The sequence below is a fragment of the Xyrauchen texanus genome, chromosome 16 (assembly GCF_025860055.1).
Source record: "Xyrauchen texanus isolate HMW12.3.18 chromosome 16, RBS_HiC_50CHRs, whole genome shotgun sequence".
In the NCBI taxonomy this organism is placed as follows: Eukaryota; Metazoa; Chordata; class Actinopteri; order Cypriniformes; family Catostomidae; genus Xyrauchen; species Xyrauchen texanus.
In genome coordinates this window covers 27,453,665-27,466,597 of record NC_068291.1, presented here as the reverse complement: position 1 = coordinate 27,466,597, position 12,933 = coordinate 27,453,665, and the positions used below count along the sequence as shown (strand labels likewise).

The 12,933-nt window shown below is 36.0% G+C and overlaps 1 protein-coding gene across 2 annotated transcripts in view; it reads left to right on the top strand.

Moving 5' to 3' along the window:
- Positions 1 to 12,933, top strand: part of LOC127656668 (beta/gamma crystallin domain-containing protein 1-like) — a 68,310-nt gene that overhangs the window by 35,520 nt on the left and 19,857 nt on the right. The window contains exons 1-2 of one of the 2 annotated variants that reach the window (XM_052145090.1): positions 1,891 to 2,258; positions 10,631 to 11,859. In XM_052145090.1, coding sequence (XP_052001050.1) covers positions 2,256 to 2,258; positions 10,631 to 11,859 — 1,232 coding nt within the window. In that variant the 5' untranslated portion in view covers positions 1,891 to 2,255. Of the gene's footprint in view, positions 1 to 1,890; positions 2,259 to 10,630; positions 11,860 to 12,933 lie in introns of those variants that run through there. The other variant, XM_052145089.1, reaches the window with a different exon arrangement.

The following is a 12,933-nucleotide window of genomic DNA, read 5'->3' as shown; positions in this document are numbered from 1 at the left end:
GAAGGAAATAATTCAGTTTTTCCAGTGACATTGATGCAAATATTTATCCCAAGAAAATAAACACAATATTAAATACAATCTTATTAAAGTGCAATATATACAATATCTATGTACAAAGATTAAACAATGTGTATATATATACAGAAGTATATAGTATACTGTATGTATATGGACATTAATAATTATAAACAATAGATAGATATATGATAAATAATTGGGTGTCTCTAATGAAAAGTTCTTGGTAATATGAGCTGAGAATGTGATTAGACAATTCAGTTTGACCTACTGACGTCAAAGTCACACAGCAGTAAAGTCAAATAAAGTCACCTATGGCAGTGTTAAGGAGGTGTGTTGTCCATGACAAAGAGAAACTTCAAGAATGTATCTCACTGTGATTAACCAAAGTACCAAATACATAACACACCTTTTGAAAAGGTATTGGCTACATTTAAGGGATTTAGCTTGTGGTTTATTTACTTGCCATTTAGCAGATGTCAAAGCGATTTATACTTTATTGAATGAATAGTTCTAAAGAGCAATGTGCTGTTCAGTGTCATACTCAGGGCATTATAGGTAGTGTCCTGTCTACAGAGCGGGATAGGGCTCTCAAAAGAACTCTGCAGTTCATGTGTCGCAGAAGTAATCTACTTGGGATAGAGTCGCAACCATTTGGATATTAACCATTCATTAAATATTTTGAAATTTAGAAAGTACATTTTTGGTAAAGATCCAACACAGAGATCTGTATACAAATGCATATTATTTGTAGCTACAAATTATTCACCCTGCAGTCATTTGTACATGCTTAAATTAAATTTCAGTTAATAATAGGGTTAACCCAAACCCTGAGAAAATGTGACAGAATGTGTGTTGGTGTGACATGCACATGTGTGACATATAACTAATATTACTAACTTAGATTAAGTAACTAACATATACTGTAACTAATGAAGTCTAACCTGAATCAGACAAGTGATCCTGATGTACTGCAGTCATGAAGTAATCAAAGTTTATTTGGTAACACTTTACAATTGTTTTCCCTTTGATAATATTAGTTAATGAATATTCCGGGTTCGGTACAAGTTAAGTTTAATTGGCAACATTTGTGGCATAATTTTGGATTACCACAAAAAATATTTCAATTAGGCCCTCCTTTTCTGTTAAAAAAAAAGAAAAAAATTGAGGTTATAGAGAGACTTGGAATGGAAGTGAATGGGGCCAATTTTTGAAGTTTAAAAAAAGGCAGAAATGTGAAGCTTATAGCTTTAAAAAAGCACTTACATTAATTCTTCTGTTAAAACTTGTGCATTATATGAGCTGTAAATCATTGTTTTTACAGTCGTTTCTGGGTTTTGGGGTTTTCTGCTTTAAGTCATGATGGCAACAAAGTTGTAAAATTGGCTATAACTTTACACAGAAAAGGTTAGTAAGCAATTTTATCACACTAAAATCATGTTAACACACAAGTTGTTTATGTCTTGTGGCAATACTTTTGAAATAGTAAGAATTTCAAAGCTTATGGAATGGCCCCATTCACTTTTCACCATTGTAAGTGCCTCGCTGCAACTTTAAAGAAAGAAAGAAAGAAAGAAAGAAAACGACGAACTAGTCGAAATATTTTTTTGTGGAAATCAACATTATGACACAAATGCTGTCGATTGAGTTTAACTAAAGGTATTTAATAAAGTTACCCATTATAATAGTTACTTATTATTATCGAAAAACAACTATTAATGTATTATTCATGTATTCATGTTATTAATGGATTTCATTATTTGTTCTTTCTAACGTCCAGTGGTGTGAATGAGAGTCATGCTGGGGAGAGGAAGGGTGTGGCGTTACGTTCTGGTCGATCTCTCTACTTTCAACCTGGGTGAATAATGTTGTTTAACTTTGCCTGTTACACAACAGCTCTGAAGTGAGCCGACTAACCTACAGTATTACTGGACCGGTGCCACCAAAGTAAACAGAGCATGATTTAGACTTCTTCAATAAGTTTTTCTTTTTTCCGGCTCATGCAGTCTCCTATTGAGCAGCGACTGGATGAGCAGACGGTTTTCCGAAATTATTTATATGGTTTATAACCGAGGAAAGAACTGGATTAATAACCCGTAGGCTATATATTTCTTCTCTGTTTCACCGCGGAGAACTTTGGACGGTTTACAGTGATTTTAACGACCTGGTTTTAGTAGCTACATATGTAAGAAAGAAAGCAAGCAAGAATACAGAAAAAACGCGATCCACAGCTGGATAAAATGGTAAGGAGATTTTTGTTGCTGTTGTATTGTTTAAAGCGGTTGTGGGTTTGTTACTTTTATTATTGTTATGGCACTATAAACTGGTCTAGAGTTATTGGTTGTGTCTCTTGACTGCCTATCTGGGGATCATACGCGCGCGCGTTCCTCTTTACCAGCATTTTTGGGAATCACGGGCACGCTCATCCTAAAAATGGTGGCGCGTTTTTGAGTTGATTTGGATTTCGCATTTAATGACCCAAAATGCTGTCTAGGATAGCAGTTTACCAGATTTTGAGACACTGCCCCTGTCTTAGTAGTTTGTGGGGGCTGTAGGTAGAGGGAGGGCATGTTTCAGAGAGAGCAGATCTGTCCTGTAAACGCAGAGTAAACCATCTATTATTAACGGGGAATTAGTCAGGTTTGTGGTTATATTATAGCCATTTCACTTCCGCTGCGCCGCCTTTTATGCATTTGGAAAAGTTTTTTATTATTGTTGTTGTTTCATCTTCAGCTTAAGTCAGAAGTTTACATACACTTATGTTGAACACATTTTTAACCACTCCACAGATTTAATATTAGCAGACTGTAGTTTTGGCAATCGTTTCCAACAATTGTTTACTGACAGATTGTTTCACTTTTAAATGACTATATCACAATTTCAGTGGGTCAGAAGTTTACATACACTAAGATAACTGTGCCTTTAAGCAGCTTGGATGATTCCAAAATGATGTCAAGCCTTCAGGCAATTAGTCAATTAGCTTCTGATAGGAGATGTACTGAATTGGAGGTGTACCTGTGGATGTATTTTAAGGCCTCCTTTCAAACTCCGTGCCCCTTAGCTTGACATTATGGGAAAATCAAAAGAAATCAGTCAAGACTTCAGAAAAGAAATTGTGGCCCTCCACCAGTCTGGTTCATCCTTGGGAGCAATTTCCAAACACCTGAAGGTACCACATTCATCTGTACAAACAATAGTACTCCAGTATAAACACCAAAGTACCACACAGCCATCATACCACTCAAGAACAAGACACATTCTGTCTCCTAGAGATGAAAGTAGTTTGGCACGAAAAGTGCAAATCAATCCCAGAACGACAGCAAAGGACCTTGTGAAGATGCTGGAGGAAACAGGTAGACAAGTATCTATATCCACAGTAAAACAAGTCCTGTATCGACACAACCTGAAAAGCTGCTCAGCAAATAAGAAGCCACTGCTCAAAAACTGCCATAAAAAAAGCCAGACTACAGTTTGCAAGTGCACATGGGGACAAAGATCTTACCTTTTGGCCTTACTAAATGTCCTCTGGTCTAATGAAACAAAAATGTAAAATAAAAAATGCAAAGTTTGGCCATCAAACTTTGACCATCGTTATATTTGGAGGAAAAAGGATGAGGCTTGCAAGCCGAATAACACCATCCCAACCTTGAAGCTTGGGGGTGGCAGCATCATGTTGTGGGGTTGCTTTGCTGCATGAGGGACTGGTGCACTTCACAAAATAGATGGCATCATGAGGAAGGAAAATTATGAGGATACTTTGAAGCAACATCTCAAGACATCAGAAAAGGAAGTTAAAGCTTGGTTTTCTAAATGGACAATGACCCCAAGCATACTTTAAAAGTTGTGGCAAAATGACTTAAGGACAACAAAGTCAAGGTATTGGAGTGGCCATCACAAACCCCTGACCTCAATCCGAATGGAAAAATTGTGGGCAGAACTGAAAAAGTGTGTGCGAGCAAGGAGGCCTACAAGCCTGACTCAGTTACACCAGTTCTGTCTGGAGGAATGGGCCAAACTTCCAGCAACTTATTGTGAGATGCTTGTGTAAGCGTACCCAAAATGTTTGACCCGAGTTATGGCAATGCTACCCAATACTAACAAAGTGTATGTAAACTTCTGACCCACTGTGAATGTGATGAAAGAATTAAAAGCTGAAATAAATAATTCTCTCTACTATTATTCTGATATTTCATATTCTTAAAATAAAGTAGTGATCCTATCTGACCTAAGACAGGGAATGTTTTCTACGATTAAATGTCAGGAATTATGAAAAACTTTTAATGTATTTTGCTAAGGTGTATGTAAACTTCTGACTTCAACTGTAATGGTTTGTCCCCTGAATTTATGCTCTTATCAATGTGGCGCTACTATTCTCTCACTTAAGTGTGTTATTTTTGTGTTATATACAGCCTGCTTTTTTAAAATAAAATAGTATGTGCTAAGTGTGGGTGGGTGATGATGTACTGTGAAAATACACTGTAATTTCTTCTCCCCAGTCCAAAAAGAACATTTATTGACAACAATCTGCAAAAATTACTCAATCTTAACTTCAGCAACTTTCTGTCATCAGACAGTGTGTTAAATGCATTAACACACAACTGTATATTTAGATGTGACACCCTTTGGGTGAAGAGAAACTTGACTCTTAATAAGTTTCACTGATCAGATCTTAACAGTTTGTTTGGATTGTTTTTATGATCTTGTCAAAATAATATAGACTTTTCAAAGAGACTGTGGCATATCTTAAAGGCACAGCAGCATATTAATTCTAAGGGTCAAAGACCCCGTTTACATGCACTTAAGAAAACGGTTTAGTTCAGGGTTTTTGTGGAAAGTGGCATTCTGAAACTTCATGTAAACGAGAATGCAGGTTTCCTTACGCCACTTAAGGGCTTAAGAGAAAATGGTTAAACACATCTAGGTTTCTCCTGGAGAACGTGGCTTATCTGGCCATGTAAACACATAAGTGGCATTCTCACAGGTTTTTTTAAGAGTGCGCATGTGCGTGTACAGATGACACACGTCATCTGATGGAGCCAAACAAGAAGTAAATAAAGCAGAAAGACATTTCCCGGAGTACAGTAGAGAAAGCACATACACAATAAACTATACTTATTTCTAAACACCAGCGTAAAATTATCGACTGTCCCTTACCTCCATGTATATGTGCTCGTACATTGGGGGAATACCGGTGTTTTACGTAAGAGAGAAAACCCCAGAATTGATGCGCAATTCCGCTGAAACAAACACAGGAACAACTGTGAAATATATGTAAATAAAGCGAAGTAACAGAGAGTAAAATAGCAAAGTCTTTCTCAGATGCCATATTTGTTATTTACACAAGCGTTGCGGGGACATTATGTTGTATGGAGAATGCAACTTTCTCACCAAGCCCCACGTATACACGAGTTAAGAGTATGTCGCTTATACAGCACATGTATACGGGAATGCAGCTTTCTGGTTTCCATGTAAATGCACTTAAAAGAGAGTTGAAAATGGTCTTGAAAAGCTAAAAGATGACTGTATTTGGCACAATAAAATTCGACCCATATGAGATTTTTAATGGCCGATGCCGAGATCTAGAGAGCAGGGTGGCTGATATAATGCTGATCAATTTGATATCACATAATTTCATACTTAATGATAGTAAATGACATGTAAATAAAATTGCTAAAAATTCAATTCACTTTTATTGAACATATGTACTTAAAATTTCACTTAACTCTAAACTTTGTAAAAATAGAAAAATAGAAAACCGCTTCAAAAGAATGCAAAAGTATAATTCAGAAGTCAGAAATCATTCCATGAGTCTCATGATTGTTATGAAAGCATACAATCAGGTTTGGTGCAAAAAATAAATAAATTGAATATATTATTTAGTGAAAATGTTCACTGACAGTTGATCTCCTGTGTGCGTTCATGATAGGGCATGAAAGACAATTGTTCACACAGCCTCCTCGTGACATTGGGACGTTCAAGCGAAAACTTGTTTGTTTATCTAAAAATTGCCACAGCGATAGCACATCTTCAAACAAAACAGAGAAAAGAACTTACTAAACATCAGTGTTGAGTAAACTTTTAAAAGTAAAACGTTTGAATATTGCGTTACACCTTAAAGTAACTTAATTTAAGTTATGTTTTATGGAAAGTAAAGCGTTACTTTACCTTAGTGTTACTTTTGAGTTACTTTTTTCTCATAGCATTTGATACTATTCAACAATTATTGCAACAATTAATCATTAGCTCTTAACTGATTATTGTATTAAAACGTTGGTTGTATTAAACGTGCTTACTAACCATAAAGAGGAAAAAAAAAATCATCTTTTAAAAATACCTATAAATGACATTCACTGAATTAAAGGGGGAAAAATACTTTTTATTAAGTTTAATTCAGTAAAGAAATTCACTGCAAAAAAAACCTATTTGTTATCAAGTGTTTTTGTCTTGTTTTCCATTTAAAATTGTCTAAAAATCCTTAAAACAAGATACATTTACTTGAGAAGCAACATATAAGATATTTAGACTTGCTTTAAGAGAATTATCTTAAATATAAGTGTATTTTGTTTATAAGTGTATTTTTTACTTGGTTATAATTCTGTGTGTGTGCAGTAAAGACTAAATATACATATATTCAAGATCTATTCTCTAAAAGCAAGTATAGATATCTTATATGCTGCCTCTCAGACGAATGCATCTTTTTTAAAGGATTTTTAGGTATTTTAAAATATTAGCATTTTTAATATTCAACATTCTCAGATAATAATTTGTTCTTCTGCAGTATAGTTCATAAAGTAAATGTACATTGTTTTAAAGGAGTTTTAGATATTTTTATTGGAAAACAAGCCAAAACAAATCATAATTGTTTCAGTGTATAATGGGGCGAAGACTTCCTCTCTTATCTCCCTCTTATTAATAAAGCTGCATACTGCCAATTTTCTTCATGATAAGAAATGCACAGTGACATATTATGATTCAATAAGTCGCGAGCCATCGCGTTATAATCTAGCTGCATTAAGTGTGCGTGCTCGAGGGATGAGCGTCCCCGTGACAGAGTTTACATCAGCCGGGTGCAGTTTCAATCTCTCCCCCTTAGATCGGGACATTCACGCTGACCGCACAGAGAAATGCGGAGTATGAGTTTGTAGTTATTTACATGACCTGCTTCTGTATTATTTGAACTATAATGAATCTATAACGCATTAAAATTAAATTTAAGATGTAACACAGGGGTGTTTCCTTTAAAGAGCTCTGACTCCACTTATTCCACCGATGAGAGTGCTTCTGTATTTACTCATTTGGTATTTTTTTTATAATTCCCTCATACTTTGCGATCTACATCACCTGAAGCTGTTTGGAATGTTTAGAGTGTATCTGAGCTGTGATCTGTGTAATTCTTCCTCTCCTCAGTCAGAAACGAGCTGCAGTGCTGCTTTCACTCACCTTCATTACAGTTTAATGTGATCTCATGTTACGTTAAATGATATCCAATGACTATTCGACAATGAATTTTTTTTTCGACAATTATTATTGTCAACAATGTCGACTGATTGTTTCTGCCCTATTCCATACAAATAATCCATGCATTGCATACAATATATATTACAGGTACTACTGTACAACACACATGTCAAAACAACATACTAAACAAACAGATATTTAGAAAGTAGTCCTTCACATCATATTTATAATAAAGAATCAATAACATGAATATTCATGATTAGTTTTTCCATAAACATTGCAGCCAATATGAATAAAGAAGAATAACCACTGTCTTACCTAAAGCAGCAAAGTCCAACACTTGAACCTGCATCATACATGTCATCATGTGCTGTGCCCATCGACAATGTCAGAGTCAATTTAAGATGTCAGGATATATTTCAGTGGGCAATGCCAGTCTAACATGTTCAAGGAATAAGTCTGATGAATAAATTAAATTTTTCGCTTAAGTCATCTCAGTGCACACTTGTTTTGAGATGATCCACAGTGCGTATTGCAATGCTTAATCATTAGCTCTTAACTGACTATTCAGCTTGTGCCCTTAAAAGGTTGTAATAAATGTACTTACTAACAATAAAGAGGACAAAATCATCTTTTAAAAATATGTCTAAATGACATTCACTGAATTAAAAGAGAGAGAAAAAAAAGTTTAATTCATTAAAAAATAAATACACAAATTCTATTGTTATTAGGGATGGAATTTTGGTCATTTTGTCTACTCTCACGCACTCGGACTAAGGGGAAATTACATGTTCATAACTGTATATATAATAACATGTCTGACAAACATCTATGCATGGCTGCTGCATTGCATCTTGTTGTTCCAGTGTATCGTCTATTTATTATTATAGGCTGTTATAAAATATTATGTTACAAAATGTACAAAAGATTGCATTATCAAAATATAATGCATCATATTTTGTCATTATGCGAAGATTCGCGGCCCAACTCTGAAAGAAGGTGCACAACGCGCATCTGTCTGTTCTTCCTTCAGGTTACTGTAGTAATCTTAGTAAGTGCACACCAGTTTTTTTAGTGACTGTCTGAACTGTATATTTTCAAATAACAGGAGATGCCATAACCATTGCGTTTTAATATGTGTGTTAAGTTGAAGTTCAGTTTTGAAGATGCTGCATTGTGTTCCATTTAACTGCGCTCTGTCTAGCTGTTTGAAACACTCGCCTGCTGTACACCGCCACACGCGCCTGGTGTGTATGTGTAAGTGTGTGTGTGTCCAAATGTTCGCAATTGTTCGGAAAGCCGCGATGCTCTGTATTGTTGTTGCTGTGATTCATGAAGCATTCCATTCAACTCGGTGTGTCTAAATTTCCACGTTTCAACTGAGAAAAGTGCAACGGAATGCCAATTTTAGCAGATATCTAACTTGGAAACACGAGCGGAAATCTTCATTCATTTAGTCAAGATGCAGGTGTGTGTTACGTCACGCAGGGCAGGGAGTCAGTGACATTCATTCACATTTATTAAATAATATCCATTAACGAGTCTCCTTGCTGGTTTTTCCAACACATTCAGAATCATTACTGCTTTTGCCGGTGTCGATGCGGCCCGCTTCATGTGTGCGCTTATAAAATTTAGAGAGAAATTTCAGAGAGAACTAGTTGACTAATGGCTTAAAATAATGCCTACTAGTCAACTAGGACAATCTTTGGTCGGGAACAGCCCTAGTAAATACAACATTTACTTTATATTTACTTTGTAAATGTATCTAGTTTTAAGGATTATTAGATATTTTAAAATATTAAAATATATTAAATATTATATTCAACATTCTCCAATAGCATTTTTTTCTTCTGCAGTATAGCTCGTAAAGTAAATGTTCTTTTTAAATTTAGTTTTTGATATTTGATATTGGAAAACAAACCAAAAAAAACAATGGAATAAATGGTAAACAACCATATTACCCATGGTACAGCAGAGAAATATCCACCAATCAGAGAACCGTGTCCAACTAAACCCACGAAACAACCACACACTCCCATGACACACTGTGAATTACATAATTGAGTCGGTCTCCCTTCACCCTTAAACTACTTATATTTGTACATATCGGAATATTTTGTATTAAACGTAAAATATATTGTTTCTATACTTATAATCATCATTTGCAATGCTTGATAGGATTGTATTCCATGCCCTCAGTAAAGATAGTCTTGTACCTTTGTCTTTATGTCTGATTTTCAAATACTTTTTTTTCCTCAAAATAAAGTTTGTGATGTTTTGACTCACCTCGGAGCTGGTTGGTTTGGTTCATGGTTTACAACTCTTTTATGAAGGAATTTATTAAAGTATATGGAAGAAATGAATGTGGAAAATACATCCAGAACCCATACGGCTTAAAAAGTGGGCAGTCACTGTTGCGCTCTATTATGAATGTGAAACTCTGAGATAATTTTGATACCCGAGCTTTTGAGATGGGTATCCTACCCTTAGAAGTCCTAAACTTTCAACATGGTGGAGGAGAGTTTGGTTTCTGTAGTGAATATAGCTAGTAGTGTTAGAGCTTGGCATTTCTCATATTCATTCATGTATATCAGCAACCATTTGAAGCATGTTGTACATTTTAACACCATAAGAATAGCTTGTATTTGACCAAAATTCAATTGTCATCAGCAAGCTGAGTAATATATTTATGGTCTCAAAATAAAAATTCCTCAAGAAATATATATGAATGATAACGTTGACTAATCATTTCAGCCCTGCTTCAGAGGAAGATATACAGTATAAGCACTCAACAGGAATATGTGTTTTGACAGGAAGAAATAGCTGGATTTGCAAAATGTTTGTGATGTTTGTGAATTCTTTTTAAGATATTCGGTTGATTTATTTAAACAAATTACTACAAAATACAAAATAACATTACATAAGATTGAAGATTATGAACTTCTGTAGAATTCCACACACCCTTTAGCTAAGGTTATATTGGTAACAATTTATTTTACAGTACTGTACTACTAATGTAGTTACCTAATATTACTCAGTAATTTCTAGGGAAAATACACTTACTGTAAAATAAAGAGCAACCGTTATAGTTTTATATCCACTATAACAGTCTAAGCATATATGATTTAATTGGATTCTTTCTTTCTTGTTCTTTAAGAGTTTTGAGGAGAAAAGTGGAAGTGTTCTTAACCGCATTGGAAGTCTTTTCTCTCGGAGGAGAAAAAGCAGAACCACATCAGATGACAGGGATGAAATTGTGTCACCAAATACAAACAGCCCAATCAAATCCCCAGTATTAGAAGAACTGAGACGGACCCCCAGTGGTGGTTTATACAGAGAGAATTATGATTCAGTGATTGGGTCGGCACAAAGACGAAGTCCCAGCGTGTGTAGTGTAGCCTCCCTCGTCGCAGACGGAGGAGATTTACCATTTGCTGACAGCGGCAGTAGCGGACGAGGGAGTGTAAAAGAGGTGGAAGTTGTCAAAGTGAGTAGCGTCGAGACTTGCTGCGATGGAAAGACAGAACGTCTCGTAACAGAGGCCAGCAGGAAGCTCAAGGTGTACCTTGAGGAGACAAGAGATGAAATCTCAGACGCAACACTAAAGAAATGTGCAGAAGTCCCTATACAAACCCCTGAAACGCCAAAGTCCCCTGTAGTCTTAGGGGGGACGGAGAGTAAAAAGACAGTTTTGAAACCCACTATCAGAGGAAGCGGGAATTACACTGCACTTGTCGGAGTGACTCTCTGTTCACAGTCCAGAAGCCCGTTGCTCTCTGACAGTCAGTGTGGAGAAAAGACAGAGACTGATAACATGGGGAAGAAAAACAGTGGCAAAAGAAAGTCACGCAAACTAAGCAATAACGAGTCTCTCACTTCAACAATAGCCACATCCACTGAGGCAGAGGAGAGCTCATCACAGTCTTTTCCTTCCCCTGGTCAAGTATACAGAGCCGTGTGGGCGGAAACTCACCTGACAGAGGAGGAGAGTGTGAGCTCCATTACTGACTCACTCTCTTATGTAGAACTTGATCCAGCCAGCCCAGCAGAGAGCTATTTTGCACTCGACACAGCTGCCGTCAACACTCCTGGTCCTCCACAAGTGCCAGAGCCAGCCACCTGCACCACAAAGGCCTTTGAGGAGCACAGCACAAAAGCATCTGAGCCAGACACTCAGGAGAATTTTATTTCTAAAGACCAGATTGCTGAAAGCTACGCGGAGAAACGCAGAAGCTTAAAACTGTCACAGAGTGAGAAAGTCTTTGCTAAAAGAGTGTTTGTTAGTCCTCAGTCAAGTGTGGATGGGGATGAACAAGCTGAAACAGAGACCCAAAGTGAGACAAACTTGGGAATAACACAGAATATCCAGCAGGTTAAGGTGAAAATGTAAGTACTTGTCCTATGTGTTTTGTGTTAATGAGCAGCAGGGCCTTTGTTCACTGGTGCAGTGCAGATTACTGTGTGCAATATGATACTAATTTTGATACAAACCATGACTTCCAGATCTTTCTATAGGTTTACGTTTCTCCGTATATTTAAAAGCTTGTGAGACTTTCAGTTTAAAGGTCAAGATAGGTGGAATATGTTAAAGAGGGTCAAGGCACTGATTAAGAACTGAGTGTATTCTATAAAGACTTGGTTAGGATTTTTACATTAAATGAGTTTTGCCTAATGTTTAAAAACTACTCTATAAAAAAAGTTGTGTAAGGTAACCCTTGGTCTTTAGGTGGTAAAATCTAAATCAACTGGTTTTATTCTTGTCCAAATGATTAAATATGACTAAATAAACCGCAATACATTAGGTTACTCCCATGAAAGTTTATGCATTTAGCAGACACATTTATCTAAAGTGATTTGAAGCTTAAATGTTTTTTATCAGTACAAACTGAACCTGTGACCTAGGTGTTGCTCTACCAGCTACTGACTGTATTCAATTAATACTAAATGTACATGATTACTGTTAAGGCAGTGATCGTCACTGTGGTTACTATAGCAGTTTTGTTTGTATTATGAATGATTCATCCTTAAATTCACACTAAAAATAATTACCATCTATTTTGGCATGTAAATCTTTGAAATTAAGTCACAATGAATATTCAAACATCGTGTGTAAGTTACCATGTGGTTAATTAGCCCTTTTTAAATCTGAGTTATTATTATGGGCTTCCCAATCGAGTACCATTGTTTGTCATGCTTAAAAGTTTCAGAAATGTATTCAGGAGTTTGCAATGATGATGATGGCAGGGTTAGAAATGCAGCCAAACATGTTTATAAGTAACGATCTGAATTAATTTGAGGTGGTTAACAGGAACAGTGTGCACATAGACATGTGTTTTTTTTTTTATTTAAACAATTGAATAAATCGTTTTTTCATAAATGCGGTGAATGCTTTTGAAAGCATCTGGTAAGCAGACAACAATATTTTGAATCTGAATGCATTGATCCTGCCACACTGGACTT